We start from the raw sequence: 22,380 nt of genomic DNA, 5'->3' as shown, positions 1-22,380 counted from the left end.
CAAACACTTGCATATGCTGACGTAAAAATGTCAGTTGTGTTATTGAAGAGATACAATAAAGTGATTAGAAATAAAGTCGCAATGAAACAGAATTAGCAACAGACCTTTTCTTACATTTTGTGTGACGTATACCCAAGTGTTATGGATCATCAAAAAATAAATAAATGTGAGGACTTGGTTCTATGCATTGGTTGTTGATCGGATTTGAAAATGTGGGCACTCAACAATGGAGGCAGATGAATGTAAGTTTGCAGGTGCAGAGTTTAAGCGGACTAAATGATTGGAAAGGTCCTGCATATGTGACCAGAGAGAAGTCTGTCATTCGTTTCACCAGCAAATTGACTTATATTTTGTTAAATGAAAGTATGTGTAGAATTTGTTTTGCAATAAAAAAAATAAAAAAAAAGTTATTTAATTAAAAATGACCAGGTCAAAAAAACGTGCATAGATGAATCTTTTGCAATGATACCGAATAACGCATTTACAAATTCGACAAGGTGAATTTTCCATTTCACCCGGAATTTTAACTGACATTTTCATGAACCAGCAGCGGACTGAGTAACCACTGTTTGGGAAGTATTGCACGTCTGCAGATGGTCTACATCCACGTGGTAAGGTAGGAATAAAGCTAATGGAGTGGCTCTGATTTGATGTGGTGCTATTAGAGCTCACCTTCCCACCGGCCCTGCCCTTCTTATTAGGATTTGGTTGAGCTTCCATACTGCAAAAGACAAACACATATTACATTATTTTGATTATTGCTGCAATTTAAAAAAATACATTCAAAAGGAGGATAGGAGTAATTCGTGTGTAACTAATATGCAGTTTCGGCTGTAAGAGAAAGTAAATAACGGCAACTCTGGCTCATTACAAAGATCACGCGCAGCTACATTTAAACTCGCTCGCCTCTAACATGAAGCGCGGTCTCTCTATTCACTACAACGCAACTATTTAAAGTCACGTTAAATTATGTACCTGTTCGCGGTTGTTTTTACTAACCTTGTGTTGAGCAAAGGCTTGTCTGGTTTTGAAAATAGAAACACGACAAGAAACGGCCGAAATAAAACAGTCAAGACCCTAGTCCGTTCCCCGCCTATTTCCAAAGTAAAAGTCCCAGGTATAATTATGAATGTATGCTAATTCATTTATTTTAATAATTTACTCATACAGTAAATTATATTCAATCATTACTGTCGTTAATATTGTCTACTATTACATAAGTACGAAATTAATGGAGTTTATTAAACTGCCGGGACACATAATGAAGAGAGCTGGACTGAAAACACAATCAAAACCTTTATTTTAAAGCGAGCTTTGTTCCACTCCCAAAAAAAGACTGCCGCACAATCTTGATATGTGACTGTAATTTGCAGTATCTATATAGGTATTTGAATTTATTTAGCAAATATTATAATAATATAGTTGCTGTGTTAAATTTAATCAGGCACCAGTTTAGCCGGACTATTTTCTCAACAGAGGTTGATGGACCCCTAATGGCTCGAAAGCAGCACGAGTGATGATCTGTGGTGAGTGAAACAAACTTATCTTAAGTTTTAGTTCGTATTTGTATTTAAGCTGAGTAAATTAACTTGTGCAATGGAGTTAATCGCTGATAATTATGGCTGCGTATAGCCACGCTTATGCAAACTGAAATAAACGTCAAATTCTAACGTGTGTTGTTTACAGCTTCTATATTCTTCTATAGTATACGTACATAAAACATATCTGCTGTGTAAATCATTAAATGAACTGATACATTTAAACATTTAAAATGATGATGAATGGTTGTGCTGGTGAAGTTTTAGTTTAACGTACAATCGATGCTGGAGAAAACTGTCAGGATCAACATTGTCTATTTTGTTTGGTGAATAACTTGTGAAATTATGAAGATGACGATGTTTATTATATATTCTAAAATGTACATTTTAATATAATAATATGATATGTGAAATCCATATTCCTTTTCTTTTGTTTTTGTTCCAGTTCTTTTTTTATTCTTTAACAATTGAAGAATGAAAGCAAAAAAGCAAAAAAGGCAAGGTGATTTCCAGAAAGTTCAGCTCAAGGTTGGCAAAAAGAAGCCAAAAGCAGACAATGCAACAAACGTCAACTTCAGATCAAAAGCTATCCATTTACCAGAGCAGCTTAAACATGCGGGTTCAGGGCCAACAACGCACAGGCAACTTGACATTAAGGTACATAAAACACACAATGTCACAATTTCCACTGACCCTCATCTTTCTATGGTTCATTATAGGGGTGTAAATAGACATCAGTATTGATCAATGCATCAATCAAATGACTAACAGTGATGTATTAATGCAACTTATTGTTAAGATGCACCTTTATTTTGACACACTTATGTTAGCCAGATCTGCATTGTCAGTTGCACAACTGAATTAGCTGGATACATAATTTGCAATTTTCAGAGAGTTGGATTAAGTATTAATGTTACATTTGTGAATTAAAAATGTAATGTTGTATAAAACACATATAGTAAAATTTGTATCACTGACATTTTTTTTTAAACTCTCCCCTCCATTGTCTCTCACTCTCTCAGGATCTGTTGTCCAAGCTACACCACATCAACAGTAGCATAAAGCAGGGCGCTCTGGTGGGTTTGCGGGAGTTGCTGTCAGCTCAACCTTCTATGATTGAGCTTCATGCATCAGCGGTACTATCTGAGGCGGCGGCACTCTTCACTGACAAAGACGGCTCTGTGCGAGCAGCTGCAGTGCGTCTGCTGCGTTTCATCACTCAGTGTATCCCCGCCAAACGGGTGGTTCCCTTCTTCCCCCTGCTCAGTGCTCACCTCACTTGTGGCATGACCCACATCTCAGAAGCCATCCAGGAAGATGCTCTCCGGGTCCTGGATGTGCTGCTGGAGCACTATCCTGGACTTCTGTCTCAAAGACATACGGTGCTTCTGACAAATTTTCTAGAACTGATTTCCCAAAAGCGAAAAGCTGCAACAGGGCAGGATAAATCTGGGAAAGGGGGCTTTGCTCTGACTATCAGTACAAATCGCTCTGTAACAGCACAGCAATGGAGACTCACTGTGCTGCTCAGGTATTGGATCCCAAAAATTACAAAAAAAAAATGTCTCCATTCTTTCTATGTAGTTTGCCATGTTATTATTTATTAACAATTTGTGTATTCGTTCAGGTTGGGCAGTTTTCTGCAGGCAGTTGTTGAGGAAAGACCTCTGGATGAAGGTGTGACCAGCAGCATTGGCCTTGGAATGTGGGCTGGAGAGAAAGGCTCGGTGACATCTCTGGATGTGAGTTGGGAGGAGCATGTCTTTGGGAAGGGCAGGATCCAAGTGTTTGAAAATTCTGGAGCCGTTCCCACCCCACACTCTGCTTATCGGCTAAGGTATGTTTAATTGTTACAGGAAATGATTACAGTAAGTTTCTCTTTCTATTATCAATATGTCCTCCATATAGACAGACTGAATATTGCCTGAAAGTTATTTGTTTATTTCAGAAGGGCCAAACTAGGGCCTGATGACGTTTGATTTGACAGTACATCAAAAAACAAAAAAATACATTTCTAATGTATCAATTTCTAATTAATGTTTTAGCTTTTAATTGTTTTTATTTTTGCATTGTAAATGAAGAGAATATGTTGAAAATTGAAGTGCACTTTGAGATGCTACTCTTCACTCTTAGTGAACAGACAAAAATTATGAGGTTTAGGGTGTGGCACACAGACAAGCATACATTTTAAAAAAGTTTGTCAAGAAAATTGTTTTACAAAGTCTATTGTTTATGTGTTTTCATTGTAATGTAAGTTTAGTTGTATAGTAAAATGGTATATTGCAAAGTAAGTTTTTAATTTTATATTTAAATAATAAATGAAGGGAACCAGTTTGATTTGACAGTACATCAAAAAACAAAAAAATAAATTTCTAATGTATCAATTTCTAATTAATATTTTAGTTTTAGCTTTTAATTGTTTTTATTTTTGCATTGTAAATGAAGAGAATATGTTGAAAATTGAAGTGCACTTTGAGATGCTACTCTTCACTCTTAGTGAACAGACAAAAATTATGAGGTTTAGGGTGTGGCACACAGACAAGCATACATTTTAAAAAGTTTGTCAAGAAAATTGTTTTACAAAGTCTATTGTTTGTGTTTTCATTGTAATGTAAGTTTAGTTGTATAGTAAAATGGTATATTGCAAAGTAAGTTTTTAATTTTATATTTAAATAATAAATGAAGGGAACCAGGGTTAACCACTTTCTCTTTAATATAATTCCTTATAGTTAGAGGTTGATGTAATGAAATATTTTTTTTTTTGGCCCATGGCCCTCAGTCAAGATTGATTTTGGCTTTTCATAGTAAAACGTTTGGGTACCTCTGGTTTATAATTTGGCAACAAATAAACAGTCTTATGTGACAAGTGAAATTAAACTAGAGCAGACAGTAGATTCAACAATTAAATGAATTTATTATTAATCGCATAATATTTTTGTATTTAATGGGTTAATATTGGTGAACAGTCTGATGAATGGTTCCCAATTCATTTAAAATCAGACATAACAGAAAAATGACTTGTGATTCAAAGAGAGAATTTATTGAGACCTCATACTGATAGACATTAAACTGCATGTTAACCACATATTTGCTCACACAAAATTTCTATTAAAGTTTAAATAGTTTTTTTTTGGTCACATCTGCACTAATTTAGCAAATAACATTGACATTTATTCATTTAGCCGACACTTTTATCCAAAGTGACTTACATTGCATTCAGGATATATGTTTTTTCATTTGTGTCATGCTCTACTGTTTGAACTAATGTAACAACTTTTCCCTACACTTTACTTACATTTGTAACAGGATTTTTTTCATTATCCCATCTGGATTTGATGCATTATAAATTACAGAATAAAACAGAATGTCACACTGTCTAAACAATGTAATCATGGTCAGGTAACAAAATTTGCACAACAGTATGGTACTGCTTTGCTTTTTTACTACCATTATATCGCTGAGACTTTGTAGGCTTTTCAGTTTGATCAAAAGACAGAAAGCCCATGTGTTTACAGTATACAGCACTTGTTATATTGGTTTTGTACAGGCTGGACTCTAAGGCAGGGGCTGGAATGAATAAGGAACTCTGCTCGGCTGAGACCGTGCAGGGCTTTGCAGGAACTCTGGTGCCTTTGTTGCTGGAGATCTGGGTGGAGGCGGCAGGTGGAGATCATGTGCAGACAGACAGCGGCCACCTGCTCTCAGCGGAGGCCATGGCTCTTATGTTCCAGATCCTCACCATACTGCAGTTACTGAGAAGAGTTTCCCCGCATAGAGACCAACAGGACATACTGGTACATACACTTAAACTGTAGCAGCTGCACTGCTGATGTTATATAGCCACATAAATATCACATAAACCCTGTTTCTGCTGTACCCTGCAGGACGCCTGGTTCCGGAAATCATACCTGACAGATTTCAAACACCACTTCATGAAGAACTTCCCCTATGGCCTGCTGGAGGTGGCAAGACACAAGAAGAAGGCTAATGGAAAGAGGTGACAAAAAGTCCAAATGTTCTATTAACAGAAACCTAGAGTGTTGATATATATAAATTAATGAACCACATTTCATTTTTGTGATTCCAGAAGTTTCAAGAACTGTATGTTCTTAATTGTATGTTCTATATTAATTTACATTTCATTGTTGTTGTTGTTGTTGTTTTTTTAGCTTTTTTAAATTAATTTTTTAATATATTTTATTTAAAAAAGCATGCCACATTTTCTAAACAAAACAAACAAATGTCCCCTATACCTATTATATTAGCTGAACAAAAAGTGTAAAATAATAACCACTGATCTCTATTTTCGTCTTCAGGATTAGGCAGCAGGTAGTAGCTAGGACGGTTGCTAGCGGCAACGTGGAACCGTTGGCCCTAAACGTGACATTGTGCCAAGTTATGGTGACACTCAGTCTTAGGGGCCAGGATCATGTAGAAGCCGAAGATGCTGACTGGCTCAGACCAATCAGGGTATTTATTAGGGAGACATTGTCCAATGGGGGCAAGCTGAGCTCAAAGCACCTGGCCTATGGCCTGCTGGAGGTGGCAAGACACAAGAAGAAGGCTAATGGAAAGAGGTGACAAAAAGTCCAAATGTTCTATTAACAGAAACCTAGAGTGTTGATATATATAAATTAATGAACCACATTTCATTTTTGTGATTCCAGAAGTTTCAAGAACTGTATGTTCTTAATTGTATGTTCTATATTAATTTACATTTCATTGTTGTTGTTGTTGTTTTTTAGCTTTTTTAAATTCATTTTTTAATATATTTTATTTAAAGCATGCCACATTTTATAAACAAAACAAACAAATGTCCCCTATACCTATTATATTAGCTGAACAAAAAGTGTAAAATAATAACCACTGATCTCTATTTTCGTCTTCAGGATTAGGCAGCAGGTAGTAGCTGGGACGGTTGCTAGCGGCAACGTGGAACCGTTGGCCCTAAACGTGACATTGTGCCAAGTTATGGTGACACTCAGTCTTAGGGGCCAGGATCACGTAGAAGCCGAAGATGCTGACTGGCTCAGACCAATCAGGGTATTTATTAGGGAGACATTGTCCAATGGGGGCAAGCTGAGCTCAAAGCACCTGGCAGCCTTACTGGAGGTGGTGTGGAGGATGATTGTCACCCAGCGCAGCCGCGGTGAGGCCGGTTTTCTTTACGGCAGACAAATGTTTGTTTTCTAATAAAGGTCCGCTGAAATTCAAATGTGTGTGTGTTGTCAGTGGTGACAGACGATCTCCTGCAGGCTGTGTATGTGCAGTACCAGCAGAGGAACCTGGCTGTGAGTGTCCGCTCTCTGCTGCTGCGCTTTTTCAGTCATCTCTACATTCAAGAGCATCAGAATCACCCTCATATTGCCCGGTATGTGCCCACCACCCATTTTTTTATCTGGCCCTGGTGCCTGGTCTGTCCCATTTTTTCTAACATCAATGTTGTTTGGCCTTTCTGGTTATTTTATTTCTAGGCACACACCACTGTTCAAAATATTGGGGTCAGTAAGATAAAAAAAAAAAAAGATGACTGAAAAGTCCAAGTGATTGTAAAGACATTTATAATGTTACAAAAGATTTATATTTCAAATATGATTTCGAAATACAAAATGCTATGTTTCGAATACGAAAATGCTATGTAACATATTGACAGCTCATTGTCTCTGCATATTAAGCTGGCATAGGTAAAAAGTATTTTAACAAATAATTGTGTATATATGGTATTTATTTATTTATTTTTTTTGTCTTTTTTTAGTTTTTTCTCAGTTTTACCATTTTTTTCCACATGTCTGAGTTTGTTTGTGAAATTAATTGAAGACTCCCCCAGACTCTTTATTATTTGAGTCTAGAAATGCACCTTGTGACAGTAGGAAGTGTCTAAAGTCTCCCTCTCTTTCAGGAGCAGGATTCTTGCACGCTGGCTGGCGTCACTGCCAGTGCAGTTGGTTCAGCTTGGCAGCAGGAATCCTCAGCTCTCAGCACAACTGCTAGAGACGATCCATCCAGCTGCCGCGAGGGGCAATAAAGACCTTCTGCAGAGTCTTCAGAAAAATGCCTGCAGTATTTATGGTAATAATATATACTCATATACACAAACAACTGTTTAGCATACTCTCTCAATACTATAATGTGTGTGTGCTTGGGAGAGGCTTGTGTAAGGGATCGGGCGGTAGTGAGGGTGAGCATTAGAGTGGTGGCATCTCCGGTTCTGAGTGTGATATAAGCTCTCTGTAGTGTTTTGGGAGCACAGCGCTCCCTTTGTGTGTGTTAGCACTCATGACATCAGCAGCGTGCGTCAGCAGCTAATGATGTCTGTCTATCTGTGATCACTGACAGGACAAACCTCTTTCTCTCTTGATTTATTTTCACATTCATTCCTTCACTGTTGAGCTTTAGCAGCTACATAAATCTGTCACTAGGGGGAGCTCTTTCCTTTCTCAAGTTTTACATTTAGAATGAACAATCAATCTCAAAATAGTAGGGCTGTGAATCTTTGGGTAGACAGAGAAATCGATTCGATTCACGATTCATAGGTTTTCGATTCGATTCAAGAACGATTTTTGCAAATTTAGAACGATTCGATTCGATTAACGATTCGATTCGGCATTCTTTAAGTGCATTCACAGGATTATTTTAATGCTTCCCCTAAATTCTTTAAATGCTTAGTCAGGGGGCAAATTACACAGCAGCCTTTATAATTAGAGAACCAAGAGAAATGCTCAGGTAATGTCGTCGGTATGACCGAGAGCCATTGAAAAACTACAGAAAAGTAAAACTACTTCACTTTAGCATTACTGGCCACGAGTACTAAGGAGAGATCACACATCAGCTGCTCAAAATGTGTCAGTGAGACGAACGGAGCGTGAGCGCAATCCTCTGACAGTCATTAGGCGGTAAATAGTGGAGCGTGTGAAGGAGAGATGTGAGGGCACGAACACAGTTCTAGGTCTCCATTAATTCATGCTTGTAGTAATTTAATGTGTATATATTTTAAAAGCATTGAATCACTATAGGAATTGCGAATCATTCGATTCTTAGCATTTTTAATCGATTACTGTCCAAAATCGATGATTCACGATTCAAAAATCATGTTTCAAGATCGATGCATATGCATTAGGGATGGGAAGATTCCCCGATTCGCTCGGTGCATCGGCATAAAAAGTTAACGATGCGATGCATCGGTTTAAAAAGTGTGTATCGGCTACAAGTCGGCAGTTGTATCGCGATGCATCGCTTCTAACATATTTGCATCGGTAAAAAACTATTTATTTATATATAATTACTAGTGGATGCACTATAGTTTTATTATTTAGAAAGTGGCCAATAATCTGTGATCTACTGTATGTATTTGTTTGTCATGCTGCTGCGTGAATATGACGAATCAACACCATGGAGACCCGAGAAAAAACTGGGATTAAAGTCCAAAACCTGACTTGAAATAACCTAACAAATCAATCGTAAATTTGAATCTGTAAATGTTAGAAAGTCATGCAAATATATCCATTTTGAGTGGGCGAGGCTGACGCGAGTGAACGAGTGCTGCGGCGCGCAATAATTCTGAGTAAAATATACATTTTGCTAAAATATTTGTTGTTAAACATTAAATGTGCCTTTTGTAGAATTTTAAACCTTCATATAAGTATATTTTAATGATAGCTGTAACTGTAAAGGGACTATTGTAATGGGTAAATCAAATGTAAGCTAGCTCAGTACTAATTACCTAGCTCAAATGAGTTAATGTGTGCTGCTTATAGCAGTTTAGAAGTCATTTTCTTTATTATTTATTTTCATTTTAATTCAGTGATTTTAACTTTTAATTTAGTTATTTTAATGCTTTAAAGAGCCATTTTTGATTGTAATGTTCTGTTCTGCTATCTTTTCTGCAAAGGTAGCCTACAGCTGCCATAAAACCAGAGAGAGCCTTTCTGCTTGAACATTAAATGTGCCTTTTGTAGAATTTTAAACCTTCATATAAGTATATTTTAATGATAGCTGTAACTGTAAAGGGACTATTGTAATGGGTAAATCAAATGTAAGCTAGCTCAGTACTAATTACCTAGCTCAAATGAGTTAATGTGTGATGCTTATAGCAGTTTAGAAGTCATTTTCTTTATTATTTATTTTCATTTTAATTCAGTGATTTTAACTTTTAATTTAGTTATTTTAATGCTTTAAAGAGCCATTTTTGATTGTAATGTTCTGTTCTGCTATCTTTTCTGCAAAGGTAGCCTACAGCTGCCATAAAACCAGAGAGAGCCTTTCTGCTTGGCTGCTGTAAAAAAAAAAAAAAAAGTCAAATAATAGCGTTCCTATTGGTCAGTGTTAGAGGAACTCAGCTTAGTCTGATAGTTAACCTGCTTTAGACCAGGTTAGTTTCCCAGCATAAGTTGCCACGGTGACTGAAGTTGATCTATGTTAAATTTGCTTTATGGAACCAAATCATTTGACAATGACTCAGACTAACTGAAATAAGCCTGGCTTATTTGGTTAACTTGTTTTATGAAACAGGCCTTGAAGTGATCATATTTTCTCCATTGCATCATATTGCATCGAATCGCATTGTGTTGAATCGAATAGAATCGAAATCGGATCGCACTGCATCGTAACGGGTGAATCGTATCGCATTGCATCGGTAGCTGCTTCATATGTATCTTTAATGTATCGTATCGTTGGCTATGCATCGAGATGCGTTTCGTATCGGCCTCAGTCATGAGATGCACATCCCTAATATGCATCGTCAGGGTTTGTAATCGATTCATCGATAAAACGAGTGAATCGTTACACCCCTACAAAATAGTTATCAACCCCCAAGGGTCATTTACCATGAGCCAGGAATTTCTAAGGGTAAAATTCTAAATCTTTAAAACAGCAGTAGTATTATATTTATTAGTACAATTTTTAATTAAGAATTACATTAAAAAATTTTTTTATTGATTTTAATGAAAAAAGTGGCTAGCATTATTTGAAGATAATTTATGCTATAAAATTTTTCCAAGCTGAGCAGATCTGTAGTAGTTTTTGTTCATCTGTGTGACACTATTTTTCTGTTTAATACTGTAAAGCAGCTTTGACACAGTCTGTACTGTATAAATATATAAATAAAGGTGACATGACTTGATATTTATTTTATTCACGTCTCACGTTGCAGATCCACAGGAGGGCTGTGTGGTGGTGTTGCCTGTGGAGTCTCAGAAGAGGCTGGTTCAGATTCTCCATTTTGTGCCAGCGTTTCCCGCAGAGCTTCTGGCATGTCTCAGTCAGGTCTGCAACACTGGGAGAGTGTCGGCTAGCCTGGCCACCATGCTAATACGCACCATACACCTGAGGTATGAGGGTTATGACACATCATCGTGCACTAATGCAATCCTAAAGTCGGCTTCCAGTGTTCCACTCTGGGGCATCAGAGATCTCGTTTCTCAGAGGTACAGGGCATGGGTGTAAAAAGCCAGGGGGAAAAAAGAATAGTGTGTGGTATTGTTATGAAACATGAACTCTGTTTTTAAACCTAGTAAGCTGTTTCACTGTCTACAAGGGCTGCAATCTTCAAAGGCAAGATCCTAACAAAATAGGAAACTTTTAAATTACAGGTTCTCAAACTTATTTTGTCTGCTGAATACATAATTTTTTTTACTTAAAGTACCACCCATATACCCCCCCCCACACACACACACACTCCCATTTTAATGTAGTTCTCATGAGTCAAGCGCTACTTAACATAATACTTGCTAAAATGGAAAAATATGTGCATTAGTGTATGTTTGACCGAGACTGGTAACGCATGTGCAGCTCGGCCCCTGGAGGGGAGTGTCTGTCTGCATCTGACTGATATGTTTAAAATGTGACTCTACGACTGCCGAGAGGAGACAGCAGTCTCAGAGTTTTCACTGCTAATAGAATCAAACAATTTAACCAATCAGAGACAACCAAGCGCTGTGCAGCATGATCAGAGGATGTCCAATTCTCCCACTTAACTCTGATTGGCCGTGACCGCTAGTCATTAACCGTGATTGGCCATAATGAGGTGGAACAGAGCCACGAGTCACTGCGCAGTGAGGCAGAGGTCATACTGCAGTAAGTTCAGTATATTCAGAGTTATCGCTGACTTTAGTATACACAACACTTATTTTGTTAGTTTTTTTGTTTAGTTTGCACAGTTTTTTGTCAAGAAGGTTTTCAAAAATGTTGTTTATAGTGAGAGTGCCTTCAGGAAAGGAGAAGAGATGGGCATTTTGAGTAGTTTTGTTGTTGAATAATTTAACATAAATAAGTAATTGATTTAATTGAAAAAGGTAGAAAGGCAATAATTGTGCAAATAAGAGAAAAAAGTTGCAAAATAACAGAAATTAATTACAAATCTATAGTGATTTCAGAAACGTTGCATCAAGTTTCAGCTTTAATATATGCTTTTTATGTAATTAATAATATGCTTTTATAAAAACATTTACAAAAAGTAAAACTGTTAATGATTAAAAGTGTTTTCAGTAAATTAAATAAAACGAATAAAATATTAGATAAAAAAATTAAATTAAATTAAAGCACTAAAAAGGCTAAAACACAGATTATAATAAAAATAAATAAATAACAAATTTTAATGACAACAGTACATCATAAAATGTCAAACTTAAAACAGCCAATACAAAATATTAATAAATACTATAATATTATATATATAATACTAAAATAATACTGCACCTTACATACAAAAGACACATACAAAATTCATTTCTATATAAAACCTCTACATTTGTAATGATAAAAAGCAAATTTTTATCATTTTATATGTTCATATTTAGTAAAACAAAATGGTGAAAGTCTTACAAGAAGACTGGTATGATAAGCATCCAAATTTGAATACTTTTTTGTTCTTTGTTTGTTGGCGGATGAGTAATCAACAGTCTGTTACTTGTTCATGGATGATTGACAGAATATTCCTTTGTGAATTTTTCAGCATGCTGAGGGCCTTAGGGTGTGTGTCTGCGTGTGTGTCTTTGTGACATGCTGTGTCCCCATTGCTTTTCTTATAGTCACTAGCCTAAAGCCACTCTTGTATTTGTGATTTCCCTTCAAATCCTAATGGGAGCAATGTTTGACGTGTGTGAGTGTATCTTGGATATACTGCCTTTCCTCTGGTCTCTCTGTTTGCTCATAAGAACAAGACTTTATTAAATGTGTTCGAACACCTACAGAGGGCAGTATTACACTTTTGATGAGACATGGAACAATCATCAAGTTCAGAGTCACACCAAAATTCCAAAACAAATGCTACGGCAAGTGAATTCACACCTACTGCACTTTTGAAAAAGCTGGCCTTGCGACGGGATTCCTTCGCGATAAGTGAAGCATCACTTAAGGCTGCTTCTGTTCATGGTAGAACTGCGTGACATGCTGTTAAGAGAGCCAATCCTTAGAACAACATGAACCAAACATTCTGTCCTTCAAAAGAATTTAGCTTCGATCACATCAGCGAAACGACTAACTGAATGGTGGCTTCAGAAAGTGTTGCTAAACTTAGACAAGAGTGTGTGTGTGGTTGGCACACAGAAAGACACAATGAACAGTAGCATTTTATTCCTTGGTGCATCTTTCTGTATGTATGTGTGTGTGTCTGTCTGGCTTCTTTTTACTAATGGGTTGATGGGAAATGAGCCAGTCAGTATGTATTAAGGAAGTCCAGCACATGCTCATTCCACAATCACAAGAGAAATGAAATCAAAACAAGTAAAAGTTCAGATATTCATTCACTTTATTGGCCTTCAGACTGATCCACATCTATAAGAGAGAATCATAAGACTGCGTGGATTGTCCTTGAATAGCTTTAACACAGACACACACACACTGGTTCTTTCTGATTTCCTTCTCAGAAAAGCGTGGGTATAAAATGGTCACTTCTGACAATATCTTGCCATCAAGTTCCCACTGAAGCCTTGAACACACATATAGAAGCACAGGAACTCATGGAGCCTGTGACAGACTGACCTGAATGTGTTGGCTGTGGCCTCTTGGTTCTCCTGCACTCTGTGTTTGATCACAGCAATTACCTGGCTTTAACTGTAACGAACCAGCTGAGAAAATGTCCATAAAAGCTGCTGGTACTTCATTTGGCAACATTTCATAGTTTAAAGGTGCTGTGTGTAATTATTTTGATGTTAAAATGTATACTTAACTTTAACTTGATTTAACTTTTTAACTATCTTCAGCTTAATGCTGAGAAACAATGAGCTTCCTGTTTAAAAAAACAGAAACAAATATTTTTCCTGTTTCCTCCCTTGTAATTTATTCCTGTGATGGCAAAACTGAATTTTAAGCAGACATTAATCCAGACTTTAGACATGATCCTTCAGAAGTCATTCCACTATGATGTTTTGCTGCTCAAGAAACATTTCTTCTTATTAATGATAATAGTTGTACTTCTTATTACTTATAGCTGTTCTTAAAAAAGTGATGCATTTTTTAAAGGTTTTTGTTTAATGAATAGAAAGTTCAAAAGAACAGCATTTATTTAAAATAATAATCTTTTTAATAATATCAAAATCTTTACTGTCACTTTTGGTCAGTTTAATGCATCCTTGCAGAATAAAAGTTTTTGAATATAAATTGCTGAATATAAATGTCAGTGTTTTTCTGCTGTGGATGCTAGGCATGCACCAGTATTAATATTCTAGCTAGTTCATAACTGATAATTAGTGGATATTTAAAAGCTGTTATTTTGTCTAAAAAAAAAAAATCATCCTTACAAAAAAAGTTTTTTTTCTTTTATGTAAAGCATGTACAACTGGGTTAAAGTGTAGTTTGATTCAATCGGTGGAGTTTTAAGGAGTTAAAGGTGGAGTTATTGGGCAATAAAAAAAAACCTCTGTGGGTTTGGTTTATGGAATATCTTAAAATCTTCTTAAGGAACAGTAAGTGTTGTTTGTCATATTGTAAGGATGACCCCAGTGTTTCCTTAATACCGTGAGTGTTCTCATTCGCTGAAGGTGAGCGTGTTTGTGGTGGGAGTTTGATTTCAAAGGAAATGAAGGAGCTCAGATGGCCAGTATTTTTAGACTGACATTCTCACCACACACACACACACACACACAATCAGGTACAGTTTGAGATGTGTAACAGGAGAGCGGATCAGTGCCAGACCACTGCACAGTAATGCTTGTGTGCTTCCTCGCAGGTCTCCTCTGTGTGGCTGGTCGAGCAGTTCACAGGATGTGCCGGTGAGGGATGTAGATTACCTCAGTTTCTTTTTCACCACACTAACAGGTGCGCACACACGCATCACATTCAATGATATGAGTACCGACAGCATACTCGATATTGATAAAGTGGTGTTCCCATGATCCCATGCTTCAGGTTTCTCCTCTGAGATGCTGCAGGCCCTTCAGGACACAGATGAAGACCGCCTGTTGCCCTCCTCCATACTCTCGCCCCTCAGCGTATTTGCTACCACCCTGGAGCAGTTCCTACACCACTGGGATATAGTGGAGGTATTTTTTTCTATCTCTTTTATCTGCCAGTCCTTTTCTCCACCTTCAGTCGCTCCAACAACTTGTGTTATGTCAGCTGTTCTGCTGTCAATCGCTGGCGTATGTTTCTAATCCTGTTGTCATCTGCTCTGTCCCCTGTGAGCGTCTCTCTCATCTGCTCTGTCAGTTAGTCTGGCTTGTCAATCATTTGGTTGCTCTAGTGTCAGTCCGTTTGTCTGTCTGCTGTTGCCTAGATGCATTTGCATTACACAGTGTTTTCACCTGGCACAAAACAAAATTTTCTAGCATCAAATAATTTTTCTGTTACAATTAATCACATACAGTGGTGTGAAAAAGTGTTGGCCCCCTTTCTGATTTCTTATTTTTTTGCATGTTTGTCACACTTTAATGTTTCATATAATCAAACAAATTTAAATATTAGTCAAAGATAACACAAGTAAACACAACATGCAGTTTTTAAATGAAAGTTTTTATTATTAAGGGAAAACAAAATCCAAAACTACATGGCCCTGTGTGAAGGAGTGTTTGCCCCCCTGTTAAAACTGTGGTTAATCACACCTGAGTTCAATTTCTCTAGCCACACCCAGGCCTGATTACTGCCACACCTGTTCGCAATCAAGAAATCTCTTAAATAGGACCTGCCTGACAAAGTGAAGTAGACCAAAAGATCCTCAAAAGCTAGACATCATGCCGAGATCCAAAGAAATTCAGAAACAAATGAGAAAGAAAGTAATTGAGATCTATCAGTCTGGAAAAGGTTATAAAGCCATTTCTAAAGCTTTGTTTTCTGAGAAAAGACCCCAAATTAGAAAATTAAGAAATATAATTCAAAGACATCACATTATTTTAAAAGATAAAATCATTGAAATTTTGTTTTGTTTTGCAGGGTACTTCGTATGTGTAATTTGTTTGTAAGAGGCTGTGTCAAAATGTTATTTAAATTTTTTTTATTCAACTTTGCACGTTTCCCAAAACCATTGCATTTGTTCCATTCTCTTGCAAAAACGTGTAACTTTAAGCTTCAAGTCAAGAAAATATTTTACTATGTAATTTACATACCAGGCAGATGGCATAGTAAATTGCATTAATACTTGTTTATTTTTATAATTAATCACTAAATGAATGTGTTAAAATTACAACCCTAATAGCACAGATGCTTTAAAGTGACATTTTCAGGAGAACAATTCGGAGACTTTTGCACTTTTTTTTACTTTTTCGTACACATGTGAAAACTAGATGAACATTAACAGGAAATGGTAATGTAGTGTTTTTCTGCTGAACTAGATTTTTCTTCTCTCTCAATCCCCCCCCCCCCCCCATGTTCTTGTGTGCACATGAAATTTCAGTTTTTTTTTAATAAATACCAAGCAGTGTTGTTGCATGTTGTGAAAGAGACATGAATCAGTCATGCTGTTCACCTTAATCACACCCATCATTTTTAATGCCAAACGTGTGCATTTTTCAACTTCTACCAAGAAGCAGGTGTTTGCTTGATTCGCTGCAGGACCATTTGGGTTGTTATTCAACACACAAGTGTGTTTTAGTTCCCCCCCCCCCTCCCCCTGGAGATGGCCAGTTCGTTGAGCAGGGGAAGGTTTATCGCATCACACCGGTGTATGTGTCTCCATATTTCAATAAGGGCTGGTTATCAGAGCACTCCTGGCTAAAGCAAATGCTAATGCCAGCCAGCGGACACCATCACCACCTGACATTTTACACGGAAATTAAAATCCAACAAAACCACACCCTCAGGCCAGGGGCTGACTCTCACTGCCCCCCTCCCTTTACTCCAGACACACAGCTAATTCCTCTGTGCAATTTTCTCTGGACTTTCATTTTTGGTGTCCAAGTCAATCAGACAGTAAAGGTGTAGAGGGATGGCTGGCATCACCGTTGATACAGTAATGAGGAGTGACGGGCGAGATGATGCACAGCAGGTGAGGCTGATGGAGAATAATGGGCCTTAATGAGGAAAAGAGCCTGTTTCCCTCCTCACGTACACAAGCACAGGACACGCTCTCTCTCAACTCTCATCACTTAACTTGTGCTTAATTAGAAATTTATATTTAACAATAAAACAAATCGCTGTACAAAAACACGTTCAGCACTTTGGCTAAATAAAAATTTGGTACAAGTTAATTGTACTTTCAACCTCGTGGGAAAAAATTTTGATTAAATATTTTTGAAAACTATTTATTGGATACTTTTTTATATATATAGAAAAGAATCAACCCCCTTTACAATAATCACATTTTGTTGCTTTGCAAAGCCATTTGACTTTCAACTGTGGTCATTTTGATTAGCTCAGCATGAAAAGAGCTTTCCTGGAGCATTTCAGTCCTTGGTAGGTAGTGCAACTGAAGCAAATGTTCAACTATGGGTGAAAAGGCACTGTCAAAAGATCTCCGGGAGAAAGTTGTGGACAGGCACAAGTCAAGAGATGGATACAAAAAAAATTCAAAGGCTTTATCAATGCGTAGAAGCACAGTGAAGTCTATTATTAAGAAGTGGAAGGTATTTGGTACAACACAGACCCTCCCTGGATCAGGCCGTCACTCCAAACTGGATGAAAGAGTCAGGAGGAAACTGGTCTGAGAGGCCACATGCAGTCATGACCGAGCTTTGCCAAAACGCAACTTGAAGATTCTGAAGCAGATGAGACTAAAATTTCATTATTTGGACTCAACACCAAACGCTATGTCTGGCGGAAATCCAATACAGCTTATCATCCAAATAACAGCATTCCTCCAGTAAAGAATGGAGGTGGTAAAATCCTGTTATGGGGGTGTTTCTCTGCAGCAGGGACTGGAGCACTTGTCAGGATAGAAGAAGAAAAATGGATGGGGCAAAATACAGTCAAAATCTTGAGGAAAATCTGCTGCCCTCTGCCAGAAAGTTGTCAGTGGGAAGAAGGTTTACCTTCCAGCATGACAATGACCCAAAGCACACCGCAAAACTGAGCACACTGGTTAAAGGAGAAAAAGGTGAATGGCCTTGCATGGCCTAGTCAGAGCCCAGATTTAAACCCCACTGAAAATCTGTGGAATGACTTGAAGACTGCAGTCCACAAACGATGTGGGCAAATATTGCAAAGTTATTAGAGACATATCCCAAACTATAGGCTGTATTTAAAGCAAAAGGTGGTTCAACAAAATTACTTTTTCCAACTTTATTTTATTTTTTCTGACATGTTGGTGTTATATCTTTCACTTGGATGTTATAAGTTCCACTAAGTAAATATAGCTGTATAAAACAAAAACTGTGTTCAAGCTGCAAAGCAACAAAATGTAATTATTTTAAAGGGGGGTGATTCTTTTCTATACCCACTGTATGTATATGTGTGTGTGAGTGAGCTATTACATTTTCTTTTTATATTATTTTATATATTTTTATTATTATACCTTAACATTGCTGAAATAGGAAACCCCAAGTAAATAAGAACAATTAAAATTGTTTTATTGGTAAAGTAATTTTTAGCACCTTTTTTTTTCTTTACAGCTCTGCTGAGAAATCCTAATGTGCTGAAGCGTAAAAAATGTGCTAAAAAAGTGTCCTTCTAATCCTATTGGGATTTCACATCACACTCTCAAAGAAAATTCTCACTTACTGTTTCTCAGATATATAGCTTGGCAGTTAGCATCAAATTAAGTTTGAGTGTGGTGTGTGTGTATGTGTGTGTTGAGAGCGAGAGCGTATGGCTGCTGGGGGTCCATTCCTTTATTGCCAATCAGGTGTCTCTAATCTAAAGCATGCGTAATGTGTTCTTAACACTGTTAGCCTGATTAATGTCTGATAATAACCTGCTCTGAATGACATTCCGCTCCGCCTTCATCTGTTTAATCTAATCTGCTCTAATGCTATTAGCACTATTAGATTTCTCACACACATACACTCACACACTTATTTATTGTTAGTGCTCATAAATATCAGTTCAGAGAGTGGCAGGGCATCGCTAATCCGTCCATTGTCAACTTCCATTATGAGAGACCGGCCATAGTGGTGAGATACAACCCTTTGAGCCTGTCACTGTATATGTGTGTGTGGTGCTATAGGATTCTTTGTTCTCTGCAGACTTCTGGGACCAGGGATTTATTTTTGTCTCACCTAAACCGTGTGTGTGTGTGTGTCAGATGTTAAAATGTATTATTCAAAGGTTCTTTGTAGAATGAGATAGGAAAAAGTGTCATCTTTCTATCATCTTTCAGTCTGTAAAATGACTCTTCTCTGAAGATGAGTTATGTTCCTAAAATCTGTGTAGTCCTTTTGCCTAGCCTTTGGCTGGATTTCTGTAAATGTTTGGATCAATGCAGAATTTGATTTTTATATATATATATATATGTATGTATGTATATATATATTAGAGGAATATGATATTTGTAATTATAAAACTATAAATTTATAATTCTATTGATAATTACAAATTTTGTTTAGTTTAATATATATTTTTATATTTTCATATCATTTCAAAATAAATGTATAATTTCTTTTTATAATCAAAATATATTTAATTTTTTTATTTTAATAAAATATCTACTTTATAATTTCACATTTCTATTTACAATGATGGTATATATTTTCTAACTTTATAAAAAAACATTTTTAAATAAAATGTATACTCCAATACGATTTCAAATGTGTTTTTAAACTTAGAATTGTAATAAATATATAGTAATTATAAAATGTTATAAAAAATAATAAATTGTAAAATATATACTTTATCAAAGACAATTTTAAAGTTACCATGAAATCAAAATTCACTATTTATTTTTTATTTTAATTTTTTGGGAATGTTGCCATGATTGTCATAATTTATTGAATTTGGAAGCGCTCGGAGCAGCATTAACTCTACAGTGTGAAGACTTTAATTTACCTGCACAGCTCCTAAACATTTCTGCACTGTTTGTAGGAGGTGTGCCACTGCCTGGACACTCTAGGATCTCGTGCACAGTGTTTTGATGTGATACAGAACGCCATCATTAAGAATCTGGTGAGTGAACATGTGTTTTTCTGCTGAATGTTTTGCATACGAGTGGGCAGTGGAGCAAGGCACGGTTTGCGGTGACACTCTCTTCGTCGCTGCAGTGTGGACTCGTGGTGGTGCCAGACTGTGTGTGTGCAGCAATTTTAAGGTGTGTTCCCCGGTTACTGGATGTCAACTTCCTGCCCAGCGACACACTCCTCCACTTCCTGTCTGACTGTTGCCTGAGCATGCTCAATCTGCTGCTACAACTGGAGCAGAGCGCCCACAAGAGGTGTGCTCACAAACACGCACACCCACACACTCACAAATATTTGCATAGAGTAACATTTAAACACCACAAAGTGTAGATGAAGAAAGACTGTTTGATAATACAGCATACAAGAGAAGTTAGAAACAAGACTGGGGAAAGTCCAAAAAGGGTATTCATACTTTTTCTAAATAAAGTTACTTGTTTTGATGCTCCTAAAATTCCTAAAAAATAGTTTGTCAACAAACTATTCATTCAGCAACAGTATTGCATTTTTTAAATAAAATTGATAGGACACATTTCTCGATACTTAGGCCACTTTTTCAAAACTCTTCACACAATTTTCTTTACTGACTTTCAGCTTGGCACAGCAGTAAATTTCACATTCAGAATGCACAAAAACTACCAAAACACTTCATACATGATTCGAATTAAGTAATTCTTCCATAACATTAGCAATGGTTGTCAACCAACACCCAGAGAACACTGACCTAAAAACAATAACATGCAATGTTTTCTTCTCTAAAATGTCTTTACAAAACTACTGTTTAGAATTCACTGCAGTATGTTACATGGTCCATATATACATTACAGTACAAAATTATTACTACCTTTCCCTTTTTGTGTAGATATAGTAATGAAATTGAAAGACTAACACATGTAGGTGTTCAGCTACCTCTAGTATTTCATTTTTTAGTTTTAAAATAAATATTGCTGTAGAAATTTCGCAAATTGCTGCCTTATACAGTTTTATATTAGGTTTTGAACTTAAGTTTAACAGTTTTTAAAAAGAATATGTAAATGTGTGCAAATTGGCCAGTAGGTACATAGTTTTGTCTCGAGTATGAAAAGAATTCATGTAATTTGAAAGATGTAGTCACTGAATGTATTTTGTGCCAAAACAATGGAAAATTATCCACAGTTGTGCTCATTTTGTGAAGTATTGAAAAATGGTGATTGTAAAAACTTTTTTTTTTGTTTCTGTAATATGAGAAGCATGTTAATTACAATAATTTTAAATAATATATTTATGTAATTAACAATATAATTAATATCAACAAGTTATATTAATTACTTACATTTTGCCACCTTATGTCACATAGTTTAGCACATAGTCTTAGTTACAAACTGGGGCTTGTGGTTAAAGAAATATGATCTAGAGTTGTCCAAACAAAAAGTGTAGTTGTCAAAACTTATGTTTGTCTGTCTCACCGTCAGGGATGCCGTGTGGGAGGCGTGTTTTGCTGCCTTGAGCACGGTACCGAGGCTGCTGCGATTGGTCTTGCAGTCTTTTTGCGTGTGTGACCTTTGTGAGGAAGAGCTCCCCGTGTTGGCACAGATCCTGTCATTACTTCTTCAGCATTCTCAATTACGCAACCACATGATGGCCAACGCCAGTCTACTGCAACATATCATACAAGACTTAACGGTACGCACACATATATGGCTCCTTTTGACTGCATATATCCATTTCAGCTTTGCTTTAACAGATAAAACGGCATTGTTTACCCTACCTTAAAATAGATTTTATAATACTATGTGCCTTGAAATTGAGCTGCAGATTCTGTCTTGACTGTTGTGCTTCTGTTTTTACAGCATTTCTATGGTGGAGAGACTCGAGAGCAGTGGCTGACTGACTTGCTGTACTGCTACAGTGTGACTCTGTCTGGTCACCGGGCCAACATGGGCATGAAGGACATCTATTAATCACTGACTGTTATAGTGTTCATTGCTACAACATTTTTTTTGTTCTTTCTTCCAGTTCAGTCATTTTGTACAAAATAAAGAAAACACATCTTGTGATAATGAGTTGATTAGGCTCTTTCATTGTTCGATATTTCAGTTTATTACAAAAACATTTATTAATACAGACCTGGAGAGGGATTTTTTCAATAACCATTGTTTTTGTCTGGTAATCATTAGAAATGTAAGTGGTGTGAAATAATGTGGCATTTACTCAAAGCAGCTGGAACAAAGACATCTGCTGTTTTAAAGTTTCTAAAAGAATCTTGAATTTAAAAATGGGAACAAATCGGTTACAGGTTCCCCACCACTACTGTTTAAAAGTTTGGGGATAGTACGATCCTTTTAAAGAAATTAATACTTTTATTGCAGTAAATTGATCAATAGTGACAATAA

General features: G+C 36.7%; 2 protein-coding genes across 2 annotated transcripts in view; one reads left to right on the top strand and one right to left on the bottom strand.

The window, feature by feature from the left end:
- LOC107593693 (uncharacterized) overlaps positions 1–1,105 on the bottom strand; it is a 43,495-nt gene extending 42,390 nt beyond the window's left edge. Inside the window, exons 1-2 of the mRNA XM_016283548.1 lie at positions 1,000–1,105; positions 673–721 (exon numbers count right to left, since the gene is read on the bottom strand). Of these exons, the coding sequence (XP_016139034.1) occupies positions 673–720 (48 nt within the window). The 5' untranslated portion in view covers position 721; positions 1,000–1,105. The remainder of the gene's footprint in view (positions 1–672; positions 722–999) is intronic.
- LOC107593696 (testis-expressed sequence 10 protein homolog) lies at positions 422–22,029 on the top strand. Its single transcript, XM_016283551.1, has 17 exons — positions 422–616; positions 1,445–1,526; positions 1,984–2,195; positions 2,561–3,069; positions 3,166–3,375; positions 5,086–5,332; positions 5,423–5,535; positions 6,428–6,687; positions 6,771–6,909; positions 7,438–7,607; positions 10,687–10,864; positions 14,701–14,789; positions 14,880–15,013; positions 19,920–20,000; positions 20,096–20,265; positions 21,460–21,670; positions 21,838–22,029. The coding sequence occupies exons 3-17, from the start codon at positions 2,013–2,015 to the stop codon at positions 21,946–21,948; spliced, it is 2,805 nt and encodes a 934-aa protein (XP_016139037.1). The 5' UTR covers positions 422–616; positions 1,445–1,526; positions 1,984–2,012; the 3' UTR covers positions 21,949–22,029.
- The last annotated feature ends 351 nt before the right edge of the window (positions 22,030–22,380 follow it).

This window comes from Sinocyclocheilus grahami, unplaced genomic scaffold (genome assembly GCF_001515645.1).
Source record: "Sinocyclocheilus grahami isolate Dianchi unplaced genomic scaffold, SAMN03320097.WGS_v1.1 scaffold175.1, whole genome shotgun sequence".
In the NCBI taxonomy this organism is placed as follows: domain Eukaryota; kingdom Metazoa; phylum Chordata; class Actinopteri; order Cypriniformes; family Cyprinidae; genus Sinocyclocheilus; species Sinocyclocheilus grahami.
Note: the sequence above shows the minus strand (reverse complement) of the source record. Positions and strands in the feature narration are given on the sequence as shown.